The sequence below is a fragment of the Notolabrus celidotus genome, chromosome 10 (assembly GCF_009762535.1).
Source record: "Notolabrus celidotus isolate fNotCel1 chromosome 10, fNotCel1.pri, whole genome shotgun sequence".
Classification (NCBI taxonomy): Eukaryota; Metazoa; Chordata; class Actinopteri; order Labriformes; family Labridae; genus Notolabrus; species Notolabrus celidotus.
Window position 1 is genome coordinate 31,410,524 of NC_048281.1, and position 27,626 is coordinate 31,438,149.

Genomic DNA, 27,626 nt, shown 5'->3' on the forward strand with positions numbered 1-27,626 from the left:
GGTCTAATAACCTCAAACACTGTCCACCTACATCTTACCGACAACAGATCAGTGGGGACTTGTTCTCAAAAATAACTCACCAGCACTCACACCCTCTTCAAGCTGTGGCTGAGCAGCTGTGCTGAGGTGAGAACTGGTGAGTGATTATTGACTCTCCTTCATCAGACACTCACAGGTCCTTCAACACTATTTGCTGTTAGTCCCTGGCTGTAATTTTACACGTGAAACAACATCCGTCTTGTCTGGTTTTGCATCAACTGAATGAGTTTGGTAGTTAGTTGAGGTCTTTAATACAGCAACAATAAGAAAATCCATCTCTGTTTACATACGGGGGCGGCAGTAGCTCAGTCCATAGGGACTTGGCTTGGGAACCGAGTCCCAGTATGGACGAAGTTTGGCAAGTAGACTGGTGGCTGGAGAGGTGCTGGTTCACTTGCCTGGGCACTGCTGAGGTGCCCTTGAGCAAGGCACCGAACCCCCCAACTGCTCGTGGTGCGCTGGTTGATGGCAGTATCCTCACTCTGACATCTCTCCCTAAGCATGTTCACTGCATGTGTGTGCATTTGTATGTATATACCAAAATAAAAACTGTATGTGTAGCATGTCCAAAATAGCATGAGTGAAAAAATTGAATTTCCCCCTGGGGATCAATAAAGTACCTTTCTTTCTTATACTTAAAGTGGACTGTATCGATAGGTTCAAACAGAATTAGTCAAGGCAAACATGGGAGAGTGGATTTCATTAAAATGACAAAATCCACTTTGATCCAGTTGTTTAAGGTTTCTCTTGTGATGTGTTCTTTGCATTAAAAATCCAATCTCTGAGGCCTCTGTTATAGATCTCTGTACATGACTAAACTATAAGTAAAGCCAAATACAACAACAACAGAGGAAACATGATTTTGACACATGCACATGGATTAGTTTGCTACTTTTAATGCAAGCAAGGAATATAAGAGCTAACATGCTTTTGGTCTGAAGTAGACACCGACCTGCAAAATGCATTTTGTTGATAATTAATGATAGTATAAGTGACACGGCAGCACAACCCTGGAACAACGGTCGTCTAGGGCATCCAAGTGTTGGCGGCCCGTGCCATAACAAAGGAAGAAAAACAGGTGGCTGTCAGCAAAGGCCAAAGAGAGGCGGACCTTACCTGTAGTGACTTCCCTTCCCCGGCCACCACGCTCACGCTGCTTCCTTCTGATGACCCCTCAGGGTTTCAGATGACAGTTCATTTGCAGTAACAGATAAGACGCTCCACAGTAACTCAAACTTAGTAACACAATAGAAAACGGGGAGAACTTCTCAAACAGCGTCCAATTTTCTTTTCGCCTGCTGCCCAATCTAATCAAGATCACAGCATCCCTGTCTCATTGGCCAATAGGGCGCATGAACAGGGAAGCCCGCCCCCATCTAGCTCGACAGGCATGACACCTATACTCAGCACAGTGATGCTGTAACAGTGGGATCAAATATTGAAGTGTTAGAAATCACAGCCGTGCAAGGGCTGCAATAACTTCATGTCCAAGTGGCTGCAACGATTTAAAAAGCTGGAGAGTCACTTTTGTTTTAGATATGAGAAGTCTGCTCTGTGTTATAAAAGGATATGAACATGTGAGAGAAACATCCACCAAATAACTCCTCTCCTCTGTTCTGCAGAGTGACTTGTGGTCCTGTGGAATCACTGCCATAGAGATGGCTGAGGGAGCTCCACGTAAGTACACTTAACATTCACTTCAAGGTGGTTTGATTTTCATTTAAATGAAATCATGTTTTTAAAATGTTTGTTTTTTGACATGGGTCTTATTCCTGCAAAAATCATCATTTTCTACACTTTCCATAAACACTTTTAGATTACACACTTTCTATCAGAAAGTGGAAAAGTACCCCCACATAGCTTTTACTGTATGTGCTCATTATTCAATCAGTTGAAACTTGAAGTAGGTGCTCAGAAGGTTCAGAGGGCTTTGGAGTAATAAACCAACCATCTGTCCTCACTGCAGCTGAGTCTGTCTTGTCCTTCAGGGTACAGAAACCACACTAAATGTCCTCCTGTCTCATTAAAGAGCAGGAATGAGAAGCTTTCAGTTCTCTTATTGGTATTGGCTATGAGACACAGATGATCAGTATTAGAACCAGCTGAAAAACCCACATCACCTGTCTCTAATTTTGGTTTAAGTCATGCTCAGTTAGTGCTAATTTAATCTAATCTAACCTGTTATGACTGCAGCAGTTTCAGTCTTACGTTGTTGTTCATTCTCCTTTCTCTAATCTCTTGCAGCTCTGTGTGACATGCATCCCATGAGAGCCCTCTTCCTCATTCCTAGAAACCCCCCTCCTCGACTCAAGTCCAAAAAATGGTGAGACATAAAGTCTGAAATATCCCCTCTACGTTAACACAAGCTTTCTTCCCCTCTCGTCTCATCACTTCTTTTTTACCTTACAGGTCGAAGAAGTTTTTCAGCTTCATCGAGGGCTGCCTGGTGAAGAACTACACCCAGCGTCCTCCCACCGAGCAGCTGCTCAAACACCCCTTCATCAGGGACCAGCCCAACGAGAGGCAGGTCCGCATCCAGCTTAAAGACCACATCGACCGGACCAAGAAGAAGAGAGGAGAGAAGGGTGAGTCCCAGTCGATGTTCATCACTGCCGTAAATCTTAAGGTTTCTGTATTCACTTACTTTGATAAACTTCAAATCTTTTCAAATCTACCCTCAGATGAGACGGAGTATGAGTACAGTGGAAGTGAAGAGGAGGAGGAGGAGTCATCTGAGCAAGAAGGAGAGCCAAGGTGAGGTCACATGACCACAGAGCACATCAGACGGTGATGCCCATAAATATCAGAGTTTACTTTAATCAGAAGCTTCAAACTCTGAGTATTAAAACCACTAAACTGTTCACATGTGTCGTAAAAACTGAACTATAAATGAGCTTTGTATGAGAATATGTCCTGATACAAGGAGCACACTATTACAGTCTTCTAGTATGGGTGCTATTTTTTTTGTGGTCATGACAAATTTGTGGCTAGAAAATTTGGCTGTGGCAGACAAAGAGCAACTAGATGTTATGAAAGTGTTTATTATTTTTCAAGAATGATTGTTCCACCACTTTAATGCCAAACTCTCAGATGTCAAACATCAAGGAGCCAATTTGATATATATTTATTTATCTATTTCTGTATCTATTTATTTATGTATTTATTATTCCTTTTTTATTTTTACAGTTAAAGAAAACATAAAAAATAAGAAACTCAAGTAAAATTAAAATAAACATATAAAAACACTGAATCAATTACTAAAATCATCACCATAATCCATAAATAAAAAAATAAAACATAAAACAAAATAAATAAAGTAGATAAAAATAATTAAAGTTATTAATAAAAAATATTAAATTATTAAAATAATGAAATAAATAAATAAAAACATTGAATCAATTACTATAGTCATAACTATAACCCCTAAAAAATAATAAAATAAATTAATGAAGTAAATAAAATTAATAATTATATTAATACTACAATATATTAATACAGTATTATTATAATAACTAGTATAAATATGTTTATATTAATTATAACATAAATAAAGATTAAAAAAAAATGAAATAAAATGAAGAAGAATAAAACAATAACCTTATTTTTATTTTTGTTTCTCATTTATTAACAATATAATCATCATGCTGTGAGCTAACATACATCTCATTGTATCCTCCGTACAGCTCTATAGTCAACGTACCCGGCGAGTCGACTTTGCGCCGCGACTTCATCCGCCTGCAGCAGGAGAACAAGGAGCGCTCGGAGGCGCTGCGTCGCCAGCAGCTCCTCCAGGAGCAGCAGCTCCGCGAGCAAGAGGAGTACAAGCGCCAGCTACTGGCGGAGAGGCAGAAACGTATCGAGCAGCAGAAGGAGCAGAGGAGGCGGCTGGAGGAGGTGAGAGCACATGAATTACCTGTTGTACCTCAATCTGGATTTTAAAAAGTCAAGCTTCTCCTTTTTTTTATATATGGTTCTATTTCTTATTTAGCAGTGTATTATTGCAAAGTGAATGATATGTTTGTTTTTGGACATCCTTTAGCTCTTGAACAGACTAAACAAACAACTGAAGAACAAGCTTCAGGCACTTGGAAATTATGATGCACAATTTTAAAGCTCCCTTCAAACCAAACTCAAAACACAAAGTTTAGAGAGGCTGATATTTCATCAAACGTATCCCTTCGAACACATTAAGAAGATCTTTGTTCTGACAGTAAACAGTGGAAAAACTGAAAGCCACTCTTGTGAGTTGAAGGAGAGTTTTCTGGATTACACACTCTTTGAAACTCCCCCTCACCTCGAGAAGAGTCGGATCGATGTTGTTTTATTTATGTATCCGGTTTCTGTCTACACACTTATGTAACAGAGGCAGATTAAATTCTGTATCGATGGTGACTGCATTGAAGACTTACATTTGAAAATTTAGCAACAAAACTCCAACATCAGTCTCTCAGCTGGTTCAATTATCATCACAACAGCACATCAGCATTAAGTGAACACTTGTTACTGAGCGTGTTAGAGTCAGGGGAGCTCGACTGAGTTCATCAAATGCAGCTTATGTGCATGTTATATGTTATCCTAATACCTTGATGATTTTTGCGTTATAGACTCCAGAATCAATTTTAGGTTGCTGCAGAGACAAAAACATAATTGCATTCCCTTGAGGATGAGTTAAAACTCTTCTTTTGTAACTGCCTGGCTGCCTCCTCTTAAAGGAAGAGGAACATAAAGGTTGTAATTGGAGAGGGAAGTGGAGCAGTGGTAAACCTTTGCAAAGAGATGATTATTATAAACTCAGACAGAAGTGGACTAAACTGAACTCTGTGGAAAGATGGGGAAAGAGGGGACCTAAATACCTTAAGAGAGGCAGAAATAGAAAACACAGGATGACGTTCACAGTGAGTTTTGGCGTGTATTTCACTTCACCTCTGTAAAAAAAAAGGGAGTAAAAAAAAGTTGTACTTCAGTTTAGTGTTCCCCCACAGCTAACCGTGTTTGTGATTCATAACGCTGCTTGTAGATGAATGAGACAGCAGCAGGAGCCACGGCTGAACTGAAGCCATGTGAGATAAATCCAGCTGCTCTGATTGATCGCCTCCTCCCGATGAAAACCTGAACGCTGAGCTCTGAATTTGTACAAACATGATGCGTCGAGATTACTGCAGGGCCAGAAACGGTGTCCTGCAGCTTTGCGTGCACCTCTAAGGGACACACTGACAGGCTGAGATCACTTTAACGTCTTCATGTGTCGTCCTAAAGAGCCAAGTCTGAGATAACTGTCCGTCAGACTGAAGGTATTACTCTGATTTCATGATTCTGATAATACAGCGCAGGAGAGGTTGGCATTTTGAATTTATCTCCTCACTTCAGCTCATCCTCTGCTATGTTTATATTTTCTCCATTTAACAGGTAAAGGATTCTCTTTTTTATCCATCCAAAAAAACATGAGAGGGAAAAATAGAACAGACAGACGGGCTGCAAGAATCCTAACTTTTGTTTAAGGAACATACGGCGTTATAAACTGTCAACAGCTGCTGGACTTAAAGATAATAACTCAACAGATGGTCTTGAAATTATGGCATTCTTAAAAATAGAATATAGGGCTCAAAATTCATCTATACGCTGCACTGCTGTGAAAGTAGCAGCAGTTTGTAAATCAATGGAAGACTACACTGTAAACTATCTCCAGGAGGGATGGCATAATCACAGCGATGAAACATTTACCGCTGAGTTCATAAATGTCTCCACTGAGTGTCTGCAGCATTCATTCCTTGTGTAATGAAAGGAAGCCGTGCACAATGGTGTATTTGTATTCTTGTGTGCAACATGCCCATCTCGCCAATTAGTGTGACCACAACCACACACACACCTTCTCACACACACGCTTGATTTCCGTTCTAAATTTCAACAGCCTAAAGCGAAATCTGTCGCTGCAGAAGGGAGGGGATGTATTTGTTTGGACCGAGCATCCACCGGATGGAGTGACTAACTTAAAAAGAGTGAAATATTCTCAATGCTTCGCCTTTTTTATCCCTTAAAGGTGACATATCATGCAAAATGGACTTTTTAATGGTTCTCTACCTGAAATATGTGTCCCTGGCATGTCTACAAACCCCCCGAGAATGAAAAAAATCCATTCTGCCCCTGTTCTGATTTCTCCACCTTTCTGTAAATGTGTGTGAAACGAGCCGTTTCAGACTTCCGTGTTTTTGTTACGTAACAACAATATCCGGTCTGTCACGGAGTCAGAGCTCGGAGCTTGTTCAGCCCATAGACTGTATAAAATAATACTGAATCCCCCGTCCGTTTTTCATTACCTGCACACATGTGTGCTAACAAGGAGCTTAGGAGGGAGGCATGCTAGTTGTAGGCTGTCTTAATAAACACAAAGGTCGGTTTTACTCCCTAGGTCTGCAGATTTGAAGATCTAGTGGATGATTTTTATTTGTCATGGATAAGTGCTAGCGCTAGTTAGCATAGCTACATAGCTACATGTTCATAGCTGTGTACCAAGACACACGTCGACATACTGACAAATAAAACAACAAGAAACACTAAATCTGTGACCAATCCTTCAGAAAGGTCCTGCTGCAGGCGCCTCTCCGTCAGGATCAGATTCTGGATCAAATTCAGAGGGTTGAAGTAACGTGATCTCTGAGCAGCCGTGTATATTCAGCCAACATGTAAACATTAGATCAACGTGCTGGACAGCCGAGGCACACCCACTTCCTGAGGGGGCGTGGTTAGAGGGAAAACAGACTGTTCTGAGGAGGACTGAAGAAGAGGGCTTTTCAGGCAGACCAAAATCTGATTTCGAATTGTTTTTTTGAGCATAAACTTTAAAGACATGTTTTGGGGACCTCTTAGACCAATATATATTGATGAAAAAAGTGTGATATGTCACCTTTAACACCTTAAAACTTTTACTTGAGCACAGACTAAACACAATCAGAAGTTAGCAATCACTTCGTGGATCAAACCATGAAATCTTTTGAGCAACTTCAAAGGAAATTTAACCTCAACACATGATTTCTATACATTTCTACAACTAAGAAATTACCTTCAAAGACATAAGCAATGGGATAATATTTGTAAAACAACATCCAAACTAGAGGAAGTGTTCCTGTCATTAAGGAGTTATTTCAAGAATTTATAAAGCATTGCAACATGAATCTGGGGATGACATCTAAGGGGTGAAGAAATATGGGAAATGGAAGCAAGCATCATAACAACGGATGAATGATGGATGGATGGAATCATTTAGAGCAGGACACAAACTAACACACAGCCCGGCATGGAGGGAATTTAACTGGAAGGTCAAAATGCGGTATTTTAATACTCCTTTTATCACTTCCAAATACAGTAATACATCTGAGTTGTGGGTTAATCTGAGACTTCACCCATATATTTTGGGATTGCCCAAAACTTCTTGATTTTAGAAAGAATATTCAAACAGAAATTCAACAAATCCTGGGGATTAAATTTACTTTAAATCCTTCTCTCTTTATTTGGGCATAACCCCTGATAATATTAATGATAGACACTTACTGTCCTTACTAAGACTTTTGCTTTTAATAGCAAAAACAACAATAACAACATCCTGGTAAAATCCGCTTCCTCCCAGCATTACACAATGGAGAGGCAAGAGAGTTAAAGCTGTCCTTATAATGGAGAAAATCACAGGTTTGTCAATACATGGGCACCAGTGATACAGGCGATGCCTGAGCTCTGGTCACCTCTTGAATTTTGCAAATGCAATTTTGAATTAATTTCAGTTAAATAATGTACACTATAACCTATGTATGTATATTGTGATATAAGATGATAAGAATGTAGTGACAAAGATTTTAAATATAGGACATTTTCTCATGATATGTGAAGACTAACAAGTGTAAAGGGAATACATCTCCTATATGTAATAATAATAATAATAATAATAATAATAATAATAATAATAATAATAATAATAATACATTTTATTTAAAGGCGCCTTTCTCTGCACTCAAGGACATCGCACATATTAGGGCTGTCAAAATTGCTCCAAAATGACGTTCGAATATTCACTCTAAAAAAATCCCATAGGTTCGATTCGAATATCTATATTTGCGCATTATGTCAATAACAGGTGGACAAACTGATACAAGGAGACATAACTACTTGTATATGTATTTTTATTTTAGAGTTAACATGCCTAAAACATACCTACACTTACAAGTGCAGAACAAGACTTGTGCGAGCAATTAAAGGTCCTGACTCTTGTCCCTAATATAGGCAGGCTTCATTCAGTGATTGAAGCAAATATTATTAACATTAATTAAAGTTAAAAACGAAAAAGTAGTCCACTTACATTCTTGGCGCTTGTATAAAAAAAAGAGGAAAAACTGCATTTTATCACAGTGTCACTGATTGTCAGGCTCTTTTAGTCCACTGTCAATGCAGGGTCTTAGGCCTGACAGGTTATTTGCCAAAAACACGAGACAGTCCACATGTGAACAAGACAGTCCACATGTGAAGAGGCCCGATCTCTATTTATTCACTATATTCCCAGCGGAGGAAAAGACGCGTTCAGAGCGCACTGAGGATCCGGGGACGGAAGGATTTCTCTCTGCCGTCTGCTTCACGCTGTGCATGTGTGACTCCTGTGACCTGTCCCTGACCTGTCATGCAGTGCGCCCACTCTCAAAGCAGCCGCTGATGTGTTTTTTTTCCACAGTCGAATATTCATTTTCACAATCGAATCTCCGTTTTTTTTTAATATTCGAATATATATTCGAATTTAGAATATTCGTTGACAGTCCTGTTATATATATATATACACACATTTACATTAAAGGAAACAAAATCAAAGTCAAAATGAAAACAATATAAACTAACAAAGTGGTAGGAAAAAATAGAAACAATAACAAAATGACAGTGCAATTGGAGTCAGACGGAGTAGGCGATTTTAAACAGATATGTTTTGAGTTGTGATTTGAAATGGGGGAAAGAATCTGTGTTTCTGAGTTGAGGTGGCAATGAGTTCCAGAGACGAGGAGCAGAGCAGCTGAATGCTCGGCTCCCCATAGTGGTGAGACGGGCGGAGGGGACAGACAGGTGTATGGAGGAAGAGGATCTGAGTGTGCTTGTTCTGTGAAAATTGAAAAAATAATAATAATAAATACAAAGTTAAAAAGTTAAAAACAAAAAAGAAGAAGTTAGCGATCACAACTAGTAAATGTTCGGCCTTTCAGGAAAGTATTTTTTTCATATCTGAACTTCTACATGTGGTGAGCGAGTAGTAATCACAGGTGTTTGTTTTAGAGGTCTGATCAACTGAAATCTTTTCTTAACCTGTAAGACGTTCAGGCTTGTCAGGCCTCTGGTTTATTAAAGGAGCAGTCAGGGATCATTTTTGGACTTTTTGCCCAAATTAAATTTTAAGGAGCTGAAAAATAGTCATGAATCAAATCGTTGTAGCTGTTTTGTAATGTCTGCACACATCTCCTAACAGTATTAACCCTTATAAAGGACTAAATGGTCATCAGTAATGCCTTGTTTTTCTGTATTTGGAAAATGTCTCACTGAAGACACAGAAATGGGTCACCTCACATTTTGCTGTGGGACTTTCTTTGCGTGCTCTGTCGTGCTGTTTCCTCTAACCCCGCTCAGCTGTAGAACCGGAGAGGAGTATTAGGCTAATGATGTAACATTTAGCTTACAGCAACAACAAATCACACTTCACTTTAGGTCACACAATGCCGGATCCGTTACCCGTGCAGTCAAAGCCATAAAACTGCAAACTCACCCTGCTTTTATAATATGTGGAATGATAAAAAAAAGACGAGCTGTGTCACACATGACTTGACAAAAAATCAGAAAGTAGGACAGTCTGTCAGCTGGGACCTGATCAGGTTTCTCCTCCTGTGTCCTCCTGCAGCAACAACGACGTGAGCGTGAGATGAGGAGGCAGCAGGAGCGCGAGCAGCGCCGGCGTGAGCAGGAGGAGAAGAGACGCGTGGAGGACATGGAGCGACGCCGCAAAGAGGAGGAGGAGCGCAGGAGGGCCGATGATGAGAAGAGGAGGGCTGATAGAGAACAGGTACGACGAGATAGAAGCATGGAGGAAGAAAACTTTTTAAGTCCGGTGGAAGAATTTAAGTTTGTCTCATCTTACCCTCGGCTTCTTCCACAAGTAACATTTAAAAAAGGGGGGGGACACTAATCCCGCCATTGTGGTAACATGTGGATATAAGTTGAAATCCAGCTGTTACCACTCTGACATAGCTGTTTGTCTTTGCCTGATGAAGTATTTCTGATTTAGCTTCCTCGACATGAACTCACTCGGTCTGTTTCTAACAGGAGTACATCCGCCGTCAGCTGGAGGAGGAGCAGAGGCACCTGGAGATCCTGCAGCAGCAGCTGCTCCATGAACAGGCCATGCTGCTGGTGAGTGTTTGTCGCCTCTGAACCTGAAGGAACACATTTACTGTCACTCCGATTCAAACCTGGGCCCTGGTGTCTCGTATTTAGGGTCTAAATGACTGATAGGTGTATAAAGGTTGAGTTTAAGTTGCTTCAGCCAGCAGCTGTGACACCGGCTGTACTGGCATCAATGTAATGAAACTGCTCTCAGTGAAGTAGGTGCTCTAAAAGTTTGTGTTTCATTCTCTGAGAGGCTCAAATTGTTCTAAAAGTGTCTGACAACTTCAGGGAAAGAGTAAGTGGGTAAGTAAACTTTATTTCACAGAGCATAATCACAAAGGGCTTCACAGAGTTTCAATATTGACAAGACAATACAATGTGCATTAAATAAGACAATAATGAAAGCAGACAAAATAACAACAAATTACAAAAGGTGGTCAGAAGCCGTGACAAACAAATGAGTCTCAGTGGAATCAGCACAGTGCACTAGGGGTGGAAGATTGTTCCACAGAGTTGGAGCCACATGCTCAAAGGCACGGTCACCTTTAGTTTTTAGCCTCACATGAGGCACAGCAAGCAAGGTCTGAGGATCTGAGGGGTCTACTGGGGATGTAAGGATGGAGCAGGTCAGAGATATATGAGGGCGCTTGATGATGGAGAGCTTTATATGTTAATATGAGGATCCTAAACTGTATTCTGGATTTGATTGAAAGAGTAGGGACAGGGTTCCCCTAGTTGGTTTATTTAAGGAGAAGAAACGGTTCCATTGTTCTCCTCTCACTAAAACAGTTATATCACCTTTGAGAGTATTGGGGTTGCCAGTCTTTTGTTACCTTTACATACTGTGGTTTGTTTGTGTTGGTTCAGATTCAACTTAATATTGGTGGAGCACAAAATAACACACGGACTGAAGAAGCTGTAGATGAGTCCTGTAGATGTTCAGCAAGGTTAAGGTCACAATGAGGGACTAAGTTGTGTTTTTGTTACAGAAGCAGGCACAATGACAGTCTGTTTCTTGGCTCCTGGCTGCTTATGACCCTGTCACACCTTGACGATTTAGCCAGTGCTTTCCCGACGTATCAAAATACCTCTAAAACTCTGACATACGCTGATGTTTTTTAAAATTTGTGCCGTACACATAGCATATTCATAACTTATGCCCACCTGTAACACACTTTGGCAAAGCATGCGGCAGCGTAATAACTGCTGCTCGTTAATGACAGTGTATTAGATGCACTTGCATTGGTGATTAAAACACTTGAGTGTTATTAAAAACTCTGCAGTCTCTCTTTGTGAGAACACGACGAGCCGTGGAGAGTGTCAGAGGAGTGAAACCAGCAGGAACACAGCCTCTGCTCTTTACAAGAAGTCACACTTATTGACTGCAGTGCTTTCAAAAACGTCACTTTTTGAACTTCATTGAATTCAACAACAGCAGCTTTATCCAGACTCTGACATGCTGGCTTCAGCTTCTGTTTCAGAGGCTCTGCTGTTTGACATAGAGTGAGGGCTCCAAGGCGTCTCACACTCACACACACACAGACACACAGCTCTACGTGTGTGAACGTGTGTCAATAGTTGCATAACTTACCTATAACTTATGGCAGGCCTATGCTGGATGCATACGCTGGCTAAATCATCAAGGTGTGACAGGGCCATTAGAGAACATGTGAACCACAGTGTGTCATATAAAGTCAATGTGGAAGGCCCTTTAAGTTAATGGGATGTTTTATTCTGTAGTTTGAGTCGGCCCTTGTTCATCCAGTCTTTCTTTGACTCTTTTCCTCTCCGTCCCTCATAATCTACAACATTCCCTGACTGTTAAATCCATCAGTTGTGGTTCTTTTTAAATCTTTCCACATCTCTCAGACTGTTAAGTTTCATAATGCAGGTTCTTATGATTCCTCCGTTACACAAACTTTCCTGAGTCAGTTTTCCTCACGATCGAGTTCTTTTGGAAGCAGCGTCTGACTTTTGTAGACCTCAGGGGACGCGTTAACAGTGGAGGCTGAATCATGTCAGATATTCTCATGTTTTTTAAAGAGGAAGTCGGGATGTTTACAGCGATCTTAGTGGTGATGGCGTTACCAGGAAACTAGTCACTCAAGAGGAAGAGAGGGTTTCCCTTGTTTTGATTCCAGATGTTTCACAGGACAGGAGCGGGGGGTCGTCTTGACCGGTTTGTATGACTTGTTGTTTTTTATTTGTAAAGGGTTGAATCCTCTCAGGGTTTACAGAGGATACTCAGATAATAAAAGGATATGACCAATCGTAGCCACACTTCCAGGCTTCACACCATCACTCCATCATTGGCTGCACTCCCGGGTTCCCTCACAGTCACCGCTTAGAAACGTCTTTCCTTTACATCATGATTGGCTCTCACACACAGGAACTGTTAGAGCAGGTATTAAAGTGCTCCAGCTCCAGCGTTTTCTTTGGCTGGATTCATAAACATCGTTCGTCTCATTTTACAACGTTTTCTATTTTTAAAAGCAGCTTCTGGCAAACATGGCAGCAGCTTCCAAACTCATAAAAATCCTTACTGCTTTAATCGTTTAACAGTTTCACTTCTGACCTTTTCTTTAGTTTGACAGCTTGAACCAGCAGTAGATGAACAAAGTGGGAGTTTGCTCCAGGTTTCTTTTCTTACATTTGTTCAAGTCAGCTTTTTAGGGTAGTTAGAAAGACGACACGCTTGACCTTTAGAAGCACAAGACACACCTCAGAGTAGAGCTGGGCGATATAAAAAAATATGTTATCACAATATTTTTTTTCATATCAGTCGATATCAATAATTATCATGATAAATATCAAATCATTGTTTCATTTGAATTTAAAGGCAGATTTTTGCTCCTGAGTAAAGTTGAAGACAGTTTGTTACCTTGTATCTGGATTTCTGATAAGCTACTTAAATCCCTTATTTTTGACAGGAAGCAGAGCTTTTGTTCAAAATGAGATTTTTGTAAAGTTCTAGTTTGTAGATTCTTATTTTTCACAGGTTGAGATAATTTTCATAATCAGATTTATTTACCCACATCCTGAAAGTGTATTTAATGAAGTGCATTAAGTTAAGAGTTAACGCTGAGTCAGCATATTGTCAGACTAACAACTCTGCTCATTTCAGCTGTGTTTACATTCCGCTCCAAATGTCTTTAAGCCCCGCCTACCTCTCACCCTGCGACATGATTGGCTGTTCAATGCCGTCTTCTTCTTCTTCTGTCTAATGTAGCATTTAAGACATATTAGCTTCCTCTGCCTTTCCAGTGGTTTGGGTGTGTAGTTACAGGTTTAAATATATACATTTTTATTTAACATTTGTTGTGTTTATATTGAGAGAAATTCTATCACGATAATTATCGAATTATCGCCCAGCCCTACCTCAGAGTTGTTCATATTTGGCTCTTACTCATACCTTGACTTGGTAAAAAAAAAACACAACACCCCAAGTTTTGATTCCTGAACTCAGCCCTGATTTAAAGTGTATCACGCTAATGAAACTATGATTATAATAATACTTATTATAGAGTCTAAAGAGAGCATTGTGACTGCAATCTTTACAAATGCATAGAGCTGGTTTATGAGGCAGTTTAACCTCTCCTTTTTAGAAACAAGATAATCTACTTTTATGACCTCTCGGTAAGCAAAACGGCACAGGTGAAAAATCTGGAGCATGAGACCTGTAAATAGTTGCTAAACGAGGCAGTGAAAAAAAGGTATGTAGAGAATTATGCTCAGTCTTTTCAACTCATGAAGTTCAGCATCAACTGCTTCTTAAAACTGAGCTATTGGGTCTACAAGCTACTGAATGTATGACATGTTCATGATGATTTGAGGCCTGTGTTACCTTCCTGAGGTGTTCTTCCTTGTTGCATTTTACAGCAAGAATATTTTACTGTTAGCTTTCTGTGTTCAGTTCTCTTGTTAAGGTCTGATTGTTTGACTTTCTGTGATTCAGAGAGAACTGAAGCTGCTGAGATGTGGTCTAAATGAGAACCTTGTTTATAAAGAGTAAACTTGTTGATGTTGTGGGATCAGAACATCGTGAGCGTCTCTCTGTCAGAGGTTTCTGGTTAAACGTGACCCCTTCCTGCTCTCAGGAGTATAAATGGCGGGAGCTCGAGGAGCAGCGCCAAGCCCAGAAGCTTCAGCAGCAGCTGCAGCAGGAGCAGGCCTACCTGCTGTCCCTGCAGCAGAACCAGAAACTGGACAGTACCAAAACCGCCCAGCAACAGAGCACCAAACCCCAACAGAACCAGGAACTGGACCGGGTAAAACCTCTGCAGAACCCTGAAAACGATGCAGCAAAACAACCACAGACCGCAAACTCTGAACTGTCGAGATCCGGTCAGAACCGCAGTCTGGAGAAAACTACAGAACCCAAGCTTCCTGTCGCAGACATCCAAGGCCCCGCCCCCAACTCTGAGCCAATCAGAGAGGTGATCCCTCGCAGCTCGTTGCCATCGCACTCACCTCTGTAGACTCTTCTCCTGCTTGTCTGTACTCGCTCATACTGCTTTGGGTGTGTAATACAAACTCGGTGATGGCTAGCTGCTGGTGTGGGACGCTTCTTAGACAAGCTCAGTGACTAGACTGTATTAATGCTTCTTTCTGAACTCGTGATCTAATCACTCATCTGGTCCAGGGACAGAGCTAATGTACTCGAGTAGACCTTTTTGAATACTTGAGCATTTCATCAAATGCTGAATGAGGTAACTGGATGATGGAGTGTATGGTCAACTAATGCAAAACCTTGGGTTTGCAATATTTCAAGCTTGGTGAAGACAGCTGATGTGTGTGAACAAATGACTGTTTTAGCTTTTTGCAAGTTAAACAATGAAGGCTGAAGAAACAAAGAAAACGCTGATAACTAAAGACCAATGAAACTTTCAAAACATGCAAATGCAAAGAAGAAAAATGACGTTCAGACGGAGGGACTAGGTAAAAAACACAAAGCTACTCGAAGAGGCAAAAGCAGTTTCCTACAATTAAAGCTTATTATGAAGGTCTTTCAAAGAGAACCAAACAGGAACAGAGACCTCCAGATAGTTGCTTTGAGTTGGACATTTGGATCAGGAATTCAAGCCAAAAGATTCACATGGAAATTTGAGTTTATGTATTTGAACTTCTGCTAATTATGCGCTGAATACAATATCTAGACGGATCAATTTGAGGACTAAAAGTGGCGACAAAGCCTCCTGATTGATTAATTGATTCCTGACACCTTGAGTCTCTTTTGTCCTGACTCAACCACTCTGTAGAAAAGTTTATAAAACTCTCCCCTTAAGTTCTCCTCTCCCCAAAAGAAGGCTTTTCTGCTCCTCTAGTTTAAGTCAGTGTGTCTTCAGCAGTATTAATGAAGGCACTGTAATAATTAGCCACCTCATTAGTGCTCAGTGTGACTCCTTTTCCCTCCTTACTTGGTTGCCCGCTGTTTTCCTTTAGCACCTGGTAGGGGAGGGAAAAGAATCGGCTAATGGTTTAGTTTTTGTTTGCTGTTAACTTCACAGGAAAAATCTTCTGACAACCACATGAATGAAAAACAGGCGTTACTAACACTCCAGTACCAGTTCCAGATCACTCCATAATCATTTACTTGTGAGATCTGAGATTGTTTGATTTTATCAGTGCCTTGGAAATAAAGCAAAACCTCTAGCTAACAAAGTAACCCGTTGAAATTATTCCAAACAACTTTAAAGATTCAAAAACATGCAGAGATGTTTTATTTCTCAGCATAGAAGCGTTTATTTTTCCACTTAAACATGGAGTCGTCTCTTCTGGTCTCCCCTTTGATTAACTTTGACATTTCAGACTTAAAACCCAAACAGACAGACCCTCAGTATTTACAGTGAAGTGTCCCGGACCCTCTGTGTGTGTCCTAACCTTTGTGTTTCAGTGTGAATGTTTTTCCCTCTACATGAAAAATGCATGACACTCTTTGCTGGTCGGGGTGCCGTTGTCCTTCTCGCAGCGATGTGGGATTATAATGACAACAATAACACTGCTGCCCTTGAGAAAGAGTTCCTGCTGGTGTGCCTGTATCAGCAGATGATTTTATTTTACAACTCTTACAAATCGTCTTTGCTCTGCAGGGGGAAACTAACAAACCGTCCCGCCTAATGGCTTCTGTCCACTTTTTCTTCAGTGTCCTCTCTCTCACATTGACCTTCTGTCTCAAACTTACGCTAATGTTCGTCCTTCACTTGTCTGTCCTCTCAAGGCTGACGAGCGGTACCGGAAGAACATCCAGGGTTCTCCTCAGGCGGCTCAGACCAAACCACCGCAGCCTCCGGTGCCGCCACGCTCTGAGTCTTCCTACCCCAATGGGAACTCTGCATCCGAGGCGCCCGCCATGCAGCGGCCTGTGGAACCACAGGTAAAAACTACATCTCTTTCTCTTGAGTCATCCTTCCTTTCTTTGTTGTGCACAGGCAGCGTTTCAGAAGGTGTCATGTGGGCTGTTTACAACTACACACAGACCCACGGTGCTTTTTCTCCTGCAGGATTCAGCTGGGTTGTAGCTCAGTGGCCACATCAAGGCGCTACAGCTAGCTCACTAAGTCTGTGATACCAATATGCTGCCTTTATTTCCAGATCTGAGATTCAGTGGAAAACATGACTCAGAAAATACTACAAAAAGAAAATGTAAACACACACTGAGTCACATGATATGCTTGTGTGTCAAATGACGCTTTCTGTTGTTTTAATTGTTCTTCTGGAGCTTCTGTTACTCTTGTTGTTATTTCATTTCAAACTAGAACTTCCTGTTTGGCCTTCAAAATAAAGTTTTCCACTGGCAGGTTGAATTTGAGAACAGAGGAGATGCTGACATAATTGCAGAGGTTAAAAAAGGACATGCATCTTTCAGTTAATTTCAGACTCAGTCCATTCTCTGTGGCGTTTGTGCTCCACTATTTCTGCTTCATGGACTCCAAACACAGTTGCAAAAAGCTGACATGCCAACTGTCTGTGTAGTTTCAGAGTTGGCAGTTATGATGCAACCATGTGATGATTATAAAACAACAGATATTGATATGTTTCCTTGAGAGACCCTCACAGAGATCCCTTATAACCAAGGTCTGGCAGTGAACTTTATTAACCCTTACACGTCTCTCTTTTTAGTTGTAAACCTGTCAGGTAAAGTTTATTTTAGAGGTCAGCATCATAAAATGTGGAGCCTCATTCCTCACAGGAGCTGTCCCTGTTCACAGCTAAAGAATATATGTTGCTGTCACTCACTTTGCTGCGCTGCTTAGTTTTAAACGGATTGAAAAGTGAACATTTTAGAAATGTTGTTTTATTATGAGGAAGCTGTTTGTGTTGCTTTACCTCTGTGTGGTGTCTGTCTGCAGAGACTGTAGATGCTGCCTGTGTTTTAACCTTTAATGACCTTTTCTCACCATAATGTCTTTTAAATATGAATTCAGGAAACGTAAATGTTTGCCTTTGTTCTTAAATGAAATGCTTATTAGTTATGTTTTAACATGTCCTCGAGTTGTGCTGCTTTTCTGTGTTTATCTGAACTCTTCTGGGCTGTTTGATCCAGAATCTCTCCATCTTTTGGATTATCATCGACTCTTTTAACCTCAAACATTGTGATTCTAATTGTATACTCTTCTCCCATGATGACCGTTTTGATTGACAGGTTGTCCTCCCACTTGCTGAAGCAAACAAAAGCACTTATACTGAATACACTGTTCCCCAAACTGTGTGTTGGTTTGAACATGAGTTCATTTGGTGGTGTGTTCAGGGTTTGTGTGTCTGTACTCTGCGTACTGAACCCCCTCATTGTGTGTCGGTGATGAAACCTCCATAATTCATGGGCACCCAGATTTGCTGCAGAGTGACTAAGTCACAGTATTAGTCATCTTCTCAGCGAAGAACTCAAACCACTAAGTATGAATAATCACAGTTCATTGAAGTCAATCTGTTTTGAATATGTCACACAGATTAAATTATACAACAACGATGCTGTAACTTGGTATAATTGCGGTGATGATGTAATTAACTGGTGTGATATTAATGATTTGACCTTATGGTAAAAGTAGATTAGAGTATTTTTTTCATGTACATGTTTAATCAGGTACTGGATCACAGTCACATGGGGTCATTTTAGGGTCTGATGAAAGCTAATTATCTTTAAGTGGTAAAAAGCTGCAGTCACTGGGTTTTTTTTTACTGCTGAAACTGGGAATTCAATCTGCTGTGGTGTTTCTGGACTCAGTAATAATCCCATAAATGACTTGACTTCTGCCAATATTTGCCAACTTGTTTTGCAGCTGCTCTTATTTCACTTTTTTTGCTGATGCTTTTCAAAGTTTATGCATTAATTTCAGATCATTTGATGACAACATCAATTTTATACATCAGTTTAAAGGTGCATACCGACCCTTATGGTATCTGAAGTTTGAGTATCAAGTGGGATTTTTCTGCCTGTCACATCTGCTGAAAGTTTTGATTTTATACCAACCTGATATTGAGCTTTATTATTTGATTCTGATGGTGGCTGATATTATCTGACATACCTTATAAATTAAGCTGTGATCAATTCAAGTTTCACATCAGCACTACTTAAAGGTGACATATCATGAAAAATTGACTTTTTAATGGTTCTCTACCTGAAATATGTGTCCCTGGCATGTCTACAAACCCCCCGAGAATGAAAAAAATCCATTCTGCCCCTGTTCTGATTTCTCCACCTTTCTGTAAATGTGTGTGAAACGAGCCGTTTCAGACTTCCGTGTTTTTGTTACGTAACAACAATATCCGGTCTGTCACGGAGTCAGAGCTCGGAGCTTGTTCAGCCCATAGACTGTATAAAATAATACTGAATCCCTCCTCCGTTTTTCATTACCTGCACACATGTGTGCTAACAAGGAGCTTAGGAGGGAGGCATGCTAGTTGTAGGCTGTCTTAATAAACACAAAGGTCGGTTTTACTCCCCACGTCTGCAGATTTGAAGATCTAGTGGAGGATTTTTATTTGTCATGGATAAGTGCTAGCGCTAGTTAGCATAGCTACATAGCTACATGTCATAGCTGTAGCTGTGTACCAAGACACACGTCGACATACTGACAAATAAAACAACAAGAAACACTCAATCTGTGACCAATCCTTCAGAAAAGGTCCCGCTGCCTTTCTGGTAGAGGTCGGTTTTACTCCCCACGTCTGCAGATTTGAAGATCTAGTGGATGATTTTTATTTATCATGGATAAGTGCTAGCGCTAGTTAGCATAGCCACATAGCTACATGTTCGTAACTGTGTACCAAGACACACGTCTACATACTGACAAATAAAACAACAAGAAACACTAAATCTATGACCAATCCTTCAGAAAGGTCCTGCTACAGGCGCCTCTCCGTCAGGATCAGATTCAGAGGGTTGAAGTAACACGATCTCTAAGCAGCCGTGTGTATTCAGCCAACATGTAAACATTAGATCAACGTGCTGGAGAGCCGAGGCACATCCACTTCCTGAGGGGGCGTGGTCAGAGAGAAAACACAGTGTTCTGATGAGGAATGAAGAAGAGGGGTTTTCAGGCATGCCAAAATCTGATTTCAAAGTGTTTTTTTGAGCATAAACTTTAAAGACATGTTTTGGGGACCTCTTAGACCAATATATATTGATGAAAAAAGCGTGATATGTCCCCTTTAATAATGGTTGTTGTTTGTAAGTGCTAGAATGAAACAACATTTTTGATCTGACATCATATGGTGGTGAAGTGGTTGCAATCATGTTAAGCTTTGGGAAAAGACCGCTATGGATAAGCTGAAAGAAACCAATAAGAGGATATGAGGCGTCCACTATCACAGTCACATATTTCCTCACAGTGCGTCTGCTGTATGACCTGTGTGTTGTTCTGCCTACATGTATGTTTGCATGACGGCCTAAGTTTAATACAGTTCATCTTCATGCTTGTTGCTGGTGGTGAAGCTGAGTCCTCCTGAGACTGCCCTCAGTCTAAATGTCATGTTTATTCATGTTTATGTCATGAGCATTGATTTAAATGAATATAAAGGAGGTGGGAGACAAATGATTGTTGACAGCTCTCTTTAAATGTTTGATGTCCAAATTAAATTTGAACCCAAAGGAGCAAAACATCAAAGATTAAAACAGATGGTCTGCAAAATGTCTTAAATTGGTTTCTCTTGATTCCAAGACTTTAATAAGCTTCAGATTAGGTTATATGTACTTTTTGAAAACTAGCATATTTCAAACATAAGATTGTTATAAAGAGAGAGACCCACTTTCTGTCTCAGGATCCACTCAGCTTCATCTCTCAGTCCACCTCACTGCTTTCTATTTTGTTACTGCCTTTTTTTTCTCCTGCTGCAACTCTCACAACCTTAAAAGTACGACATGAGACCTTCTGTTGTCCGGCTGCACCTTTAAACCAAAAGAGTTGTTGAAATATTTAAACGATGGCTCTTTACTTTGACCGTGTGCTTCTTCCCTTGCCTTCATTCTGACCCAAAAGAAGGTGCAGCCTCACATGTCTATGTACTTTGTGAGAATTGTTTTTGCTCCAATTGCACTCTAAAAATCTTGGGTTGTTTTGGGGCTTTGTTACGATTTGGAGCCTTTCAAATACGAGCCGATAATCCAAAAAGGTCTTCCCCTAAAGTTAAAAACTACCCTTAAAGTCCCTTCATGTGAAGCCAATATGTTCAGTTAGGTTGGATAGGAAGTTATCCAGCAATTATCCAGAACCAGTATTTCTTAACGTTTGTTCTTGTATTCAGCCACTGCATGACGAGCCAATCCTTACTTATTCTACAAAATATTAAAAAAGCTCTTCTAATAGAGGACCAGGATTTAAAACACTGTGTTAGATTCAAAATAAAACCACCAGAAGGGTCCCCTCCTAGACCGGCATCTCATTGAGTAAATGTTATAGCAGTTCTTAAGTCAGACTCGTGTCTGTATACACCGGTCTCCATTGAATGCACTCAGATTAACCTAAAGGGACACCAGCACAGGGTTAAATACACAGGAAGGGATTAAACGCAAGACTCCCTGCTGCTTAAAGGCTTGGTTATAAATCCAGCATTTAATTATAATCTACATTTACATCCAACCAATGCAGAGATCTATGAATATCCACAGACATATGAATAGTAGAACGAGAGAAAATCACATTTTTGAAGTGGTTTCTTTAATTTTTCTGGAGCTGTATTTTTAAGAGTCGATGTTAGATGAATAATAATTCAACACCCATGATTCCTTCGTCTTCCAACCTTTAATAATGATTATATAAATCTCTTTTGGAAAGAGATTGAAGTGAAGATTAAGGCTAAAGGTTTCGGAACATAATTATTCACTCTCCTTTAAAAAAAGAAGACTTCCAAATGTCGCTGCTAGCTTTTGTTGAGGGGTTCCACAAGGCACTGGTCTAGGTCCCCTCGAAGGCTCCAATCTAATAAACTCCCTAAACACACCCAGACCCCTTGTCCTTGTCATGGTGCACTGCATGCAGACTGACCCGTCCCTCCATGGTGTCTTCTTGTTTGTAAGGTCCGTTCTCATCTGGCTGCTTTAAAGACCAACATGGCCTCACCAAACTCCTCCGCTACTGCCCCGCCCCTCGTGTCGCGGTCACACTCCTTCACCGAGCCTCTCGCCCCTAGCTTTGAAAACCTTCACCTCCGCAACAACCAGGAACCCAATCAACACCATCACCCTCCATCTTCATCACCGTCTTCCTCATCATCACGCACTGACCCACAACCTCACCCACAGCCCAGGCCCTCGCCCCATGAACCGGCCCCTTCAGAGGAAGTCCCGCCCAGGGTAAGGACAGGGAGAAACCCCTAGGTGTAGACCGGTAGCAGTAGTTCCTGTCAGTTATTACTGTCCTGACTTTAATAGCTTCTAGATTCTAGCTAGTAGAACCTGGCTAGCTTCCTATTAGTATGACCCACAAGAGTCTGTCTCTGAACTCCACATCAACCAGCACCGGGCACTGAAGAGTCTCAACATGAGAACATCTGTGCTACGTTTTCCTTCCCTACCAGCCTCGTACTGTAAAACCACAAAATGACATTCTGTAAAAATAACTGCAGAGGGAGAGAAAAATGAATGTAAATGGACTGTGTTTAAATACGTCTGTCTCTAGTCCTCCGACCAATCAGAGCACTTTTATATGACGTATGACATTCACCAATTTACACCAGGTATACACTGATGGCAGAGGCTGCTATGTAAGGAGCCCACCAGTGTTAACTTATCCCATACACACACCTACGGCACAGCCACTGGAGACAGTTTGAGGTCAAAACACATCAGCATGTGGGGTTGAACCGCACACCTTCCAACTAAGACTTGACCGACATTACCACTGAGACACAGCTGCCCCTCAGTTCTGAATTTAGAGCAAAATTCCCCACCTGAATGTTCAGCATGTCAGACACTAAGTATATGAAGGACAGGAAACTATACATTACCACCCCAAAGAGTTTAAATTGGCTCCACTGAGCCAGAGTTAGATGCCCACCATAAAAACAAACCCTGTGTTAAAACAGATCTGCTGTCAGGACTTAAATGTACAGCACATAAAGAATAAGGTCTGCACACTCTATATATACACAGGAGAGGAATGTTTGACCCTTCATTAACATGCTAAACACTCATAACAAAGGCTGCTTATACAGTATAATCCTGACTTATACTGGCTGCTGTCATGCACTGCTCTAAGGTGTGTGTCTTTGAATGCTTCTAAATATTCTGCTTTGGCCGGACTGAATTTACACGTGACTACATGTGGTGTTCTGGACTGTGGTAGGGGGAGATGAGGGGTATAACTGGTGGAGGAAGAGTGTTTCATAACGTGTGCTTTGTGGTGCACATGTGGAATTAAAAAAGTGTGTAATTTTGGGAAGTACATCGTGGTCTGCAAGCAGATATTCAGTGCAGTTCAGGGTGAAAGGGAAGCTATATGAGGAAGCTGCATTAGATAAGGTGAGCTCAGAAGCCTGACGTCATCTTTAAAGGATGTTTATAATAGCACAGTGTTGTTGCATTGTTCTGAACTCATTTTATGATCATGCTTGGGGCACGGACAAGACAATACAACACTCTTCAGTCAGCACAACTAACCAGCAGAGGTTAATGTTTACTGGTTTAATATGGACAATCTGCTGAATAAGTGTCGCAGTTTAAGAAGTTAGTGGTGGTGATTTATTGTGTTGCCTCTGGAAACCTTTGCAGAAGGTTTTTTAAAATGCTGCTGTATATTCTGTGTGCTTAATGTATCCGCTGCACCATGAAGCGAATTCACAGACACCTAGGTGTTAATGCATGAGCTGGTCATTGTCTTTATCACAAAAGGTTCCTGTCAGGACTACATCAAGGTCCCCGGTGTTGTCTAGGCGAGACTCACCTCATCATCATGGCAACGTCTCACAAGGCAGCCATGCTGGGCACCGTAACGCTGCCAGGTAAACTGACATAAGCTCTCTGGTTTGTATTCATCTGTGTTCTTTGAAACTATAACGATGTTCAATCAATCAATCTTTATTTATATAGTGCCAAATCACAACAAACGTTATCTGAAGACTCACACTTTACAAACAGAGCAGGTCTAGACCGTACTCTATGTTGAATTATTAACAAAGACCCAACATCAAGACAGGATCAGATCCAGTCCCATCTCACAGACAGGACTCAGTCTGATCTCATCTTAATCCACCATGAGCAGAGCACTTTGCAGCATTTAGCAAGTTACAGTGGCAAGGACAAACTTCCTTTAACAGGCAGAAACCTCCAGCAGGACCAGACTCATGTTAGACACACATCTGCTGAGACCGTGTTGGAAAGAAGGATAGAAGAGAGTAAGAGGGAGAGAGAGAGAGAGATGTTTTTTGTGAAATAAAATCATAATAAGATGAATATTAAATAAATGTAATAATATAAAATCTGCTCTGAAGTGGCGTATAGATATATGATCATTTGATGGATAACATAAGGTTCAAATTTTAGATCCGATAAAAAGTTTTATGAGGTAGAACTGGGCCGAGAACAGATCCCTGTGGGACTCCGCTGATTCTATCTTTAGAGGAGAACATAGAAGTGCAGCTACTGGATGTTTATAGAGAACATTTACGGGACCCGAATCAGTCTTCAGCTCTGACGCAAATGAGACGTGTTTGAAGTAAAACTCCACAATGTCAGTCTGTAAAAAGAAAGTCATTCTCAGCCTTCAGTAGAAAAAGTCTGCTGTGAGGCAGTGTGAAGCCCGGCCGCTGGTTTCTACCGCCTAATTAAAAAGACATGAAAAAGAGAGACTTCTCAAAGACGCTGGAAAAACACTCACCTTGTTAGGAGAACGATCACTCACACACACACACACACACACACACACACACACACACACACACACACACACACACACACACACACACACACACATATTCAGTGCAGTGTCTTCACTGTCTGTCTGTGCAGATACAGTCTTTGTCTACAGATTTGTGTAGGAGGATTTATGTAACTGTGCGAGCTGTCTAAACTTGTGATACGTATTTACTTGTGTGTCAATGTGTGAGTGTGTGTGAGTGTGTGTGAGTGTGTGTGAGTGTGTGTTTGGACAATTTTCTATTTCCAAACCACAAATCTTCTCGTTGTCACTTCTGTCCCCGTTTGCTACCCTGTGGGAGAAACAAAAAACAATTACTTATTAAGATTACTGTAAATCTCCTTTTGTTTACATGTCACCTAACGGTCATTTCAGTGCAATGATGCAATAAAGTTGCTCTTAATGTTAAATTTAACATTCTGTTACTGTAAGTGTAAAACTAAACTTGTTACATGCAGCTTAACTTTGATGGAGGGATGTCTCCTTCATGTTTTCTCAGTATGCAAAGACACTTCAGCGTTTATTTTAGGTCAATGTTTCTCTCAAACTAACTAGATTTAACATTTTACCTTCTGTATATCCCATAAAAAAAAACAAAAAAAAGTATTTGTTTGATTTAAACATTCAGTAGTTTCACCAGTTTAGTTTTTTTGATCAGCAACTATTTCTTTCTGCTTCTCTCTCAGATAATTATTTATGTTCTGTGCCATGAGAGGAAAAGTTCATTATAGAATATCAGGACTAAATATAAGTTCTTGGCATCTAATATTACTTTGTCATAATACAAAAAATGTACACATTTAGGGCTGGACGATAATTTGATAACGATAATTACTGTGATTAATCTTTCTCAATATAAATGAACCTGTAATTACACGCCCCAACCACTGGAAAGGGAGGGGGTGTTAATGAGCCTTAAACACAAGTTAGCATTAGATAGAAGAAGAAGACGGCATTGAACAGCCAATCATGTTGCAGGGTGAGAGGTAGGCGGGGCTTAAAGACATTGGGAGCGGAATTAACTGTGGACCAAAAATCTACCTTTAAATTTAAATGAAATAATGATTTGATTTTTATCATGACTAATATGAAATATTTTATCCTGGTAACATTATTTTCAATACCGCCCAGCTCTATACACATTGTAATAAAATCACATCCCTATGTACAGTACACAGAAGTCTGCTGGTGCAGTGGCACTTCTGTAGCCTTACCCGTTACATGTTGACCTTGACTTTCCTGACCTCCGTGTCTGTTGGCTCTACAGCGCCGCAGAGCCTCGGCTGCTGTGGGAGCGTGTGGAGAAACTTGTTCCCAGACAGACCAGTAACACCGGCAGCGGAGGCTCCAGCTCCTCCAGCAGCTCCAGTAACTCCAGCTCCCAGCCCGGTTCTCACTGCGGCTCTGGAGAGAGGTTCAGGGCCCGCTGTGAGTCCTTACACATAAAACCAGCACTTAGAAAACATGCAGGGGGTTGGACAGTAGAGAAACTACCTGCATACACAGTACTGCTCTAGCAAAGGGGTTTCACCAAACACTGACCTTTTACCTCCACCTCCTTCAGCATCCTCCAAATCTGAGGGCTCACCCCTCCAACGGCCTGAAAATGCGGGGAAAAAACCAGAGGAGAGGAAGGACTTGGTCAGGCCGAGCAGACCAGCGGTGAGACTCGACTCAAATGAGTAGCCAGTACTGTAGCTCACTAGCTGGACTAGATCTAGAGCTAGAACTGCTGGACTAGATCTAGAGCTAGAACTGCTGGACTCTGTGTGGCGGGTTTCTTCTTCTTTTGAGTGTGTGAAAGATAATAAACTAGCTCTTAAGGTGTCATGTGACCTGCATACCCTGCAGCAGAATGATGCATTAACATTAGAGATGGTTGAGTTTGGGACTGAGCTCACTTGCTGCACTTCTTTTTTTCACACCGGTCTCTCTGCCCGGGCGGCGAGCATCTTAACGCATGATCTCTCTCTAACCTCAATAAAGAATCTTCTTTTTCTTCTTCACTGCTTCTTTACTCCTCATTGTTATGATTAACACACTAACCTTACTTACAGTAGCTTGAAGAGCATCAGCTGTGCAGAGCGACAGTCAACCTGTTTCTTCACTTCATCTCTCGGCTTTGCTGCTCTCACGTTGGCTTCTCATTGGCTGATGTAACCTCCTTCTTCCTCTACAGCAGCTTTCTGTCTCCTGCTTTCCCTTCTCAAAGGGAGACTAACTGAAACTCTGTCTTATATCTTTGCTTTCAACTTGCATATGAAGTAATGGAGATTAAAAAATGACAGGATTCCAGCAGAGATAGAAAAACTGAAATCAAAGAGAAAATATTTGACCTTTTGTAACCTTTCACCTCCTGACCTTTAGGACCTCACGGCTTTGGCCAAGGAGCTGCGCGCAGTGGATGACGTTCGTCCCCCAAATAAGGTAACGGATTATTCCTCCTCCAGTGAAGATTCGGACACCACTGATGACGATGACGATGAAGAGGTGGATCAGGAGGCAGGTGAAGAGTCGACCTCTGGCCCAGAGGACTCCAAAGCTGTGTACGTCCATTTTTTAACCCTTTATCTCACTCACATATTTCACTGATACTTAAACACGAGTAAACAACGACAGACTGTCTCAGCTGTGGGTCTATATTTCAGCCAAAACAACATTTACCTGCTGTTGAATGTTTTCTTGTCTCCTGCAGTTCTTCCAGGTTGAGTAACGGAGAGACAGAGTCGGTGAAAACCATGATAGTCCACGATGAAGGCGAGAGCGATGCAGGCTCCACGCCCTGCAAAGACAGCACGCTGATCGTCAGACAGGTACCGGCTTAAAAGAGGCAACGAAAAT

General features: G+C 41.1%; 1 protein-coding gene across 4 annotated transcripts in view; it reads left to right on the plus strand.

The window, feature by feature from the left end:
- The first annotated feature begins 1,661 nt into the window (after positions 1–1,661).
- LOC117820733 (mitogen-activated protein kinase kinase kinase kinase 4-like) overlaps positions 1,662–27,626 on the plus strand; it is a 51,039-nt gene continuing 25,074 nt past the window's right edge. Inside the window, exons 1-15 of one of the 4 annotated variants that reach the window (XM_034694637.1) lie at positions 1,662–1,716; positions 2,284–2,362; positions 2,449–2,624; positions 2,721–2,793; positions 3,723–3,933; positions 9,953–10,114; positions 10,375–10,461; positions 14,535–14,873; positions 16,655–16,810; positions 21,950–22,225; positions 23,762–23,871; positions 26,053–26,213; positions 26,350–26,447; positions 27,153–27,331; positions 27,481–27,598. In XM_034694637.1, coding sequence (XP_034550528.1) covers positions 1,698–1,716; positions 2,284–2,362; positions 2,449–2,624; positions 2,721–2,793; positions 3,723–3,933; positions 9,953–10,114; positions 10,375–10,461; positions 14,535–14,873; positions 16,655–16,810; positions 21,950–22,225; positions 23,762–23,871; positions 26,053–26,213; positions 26,350–26,447; positions 27,153–27,331; positions 27,481–27,598 — 2,244 coding nt within the window. In that variant the 5' untranslated portion in view covers positions 1,662–1,697. The remainder of the gene's footprint in view (positions 1,717–2,283; positions 2,363–2,448; positions 2,625–2,720; positions 2,794–3,722; positions 3,934–9,952; positions 10,115–10,374; positions 10,462–14,534; positions 14,874–16,654; positions 16,811–21,949; positions 22,226–23,761; positions 23,872–26,052; positions 26,214–26,349; positions 26,448–27,152; positions 27,332–27,480; positions 27,599–27,626) is intronic. The other 3 variants (XM_034694638.1, XM_034694640.1, XM_034694641.1) reach the window with 3 other exon arrangements.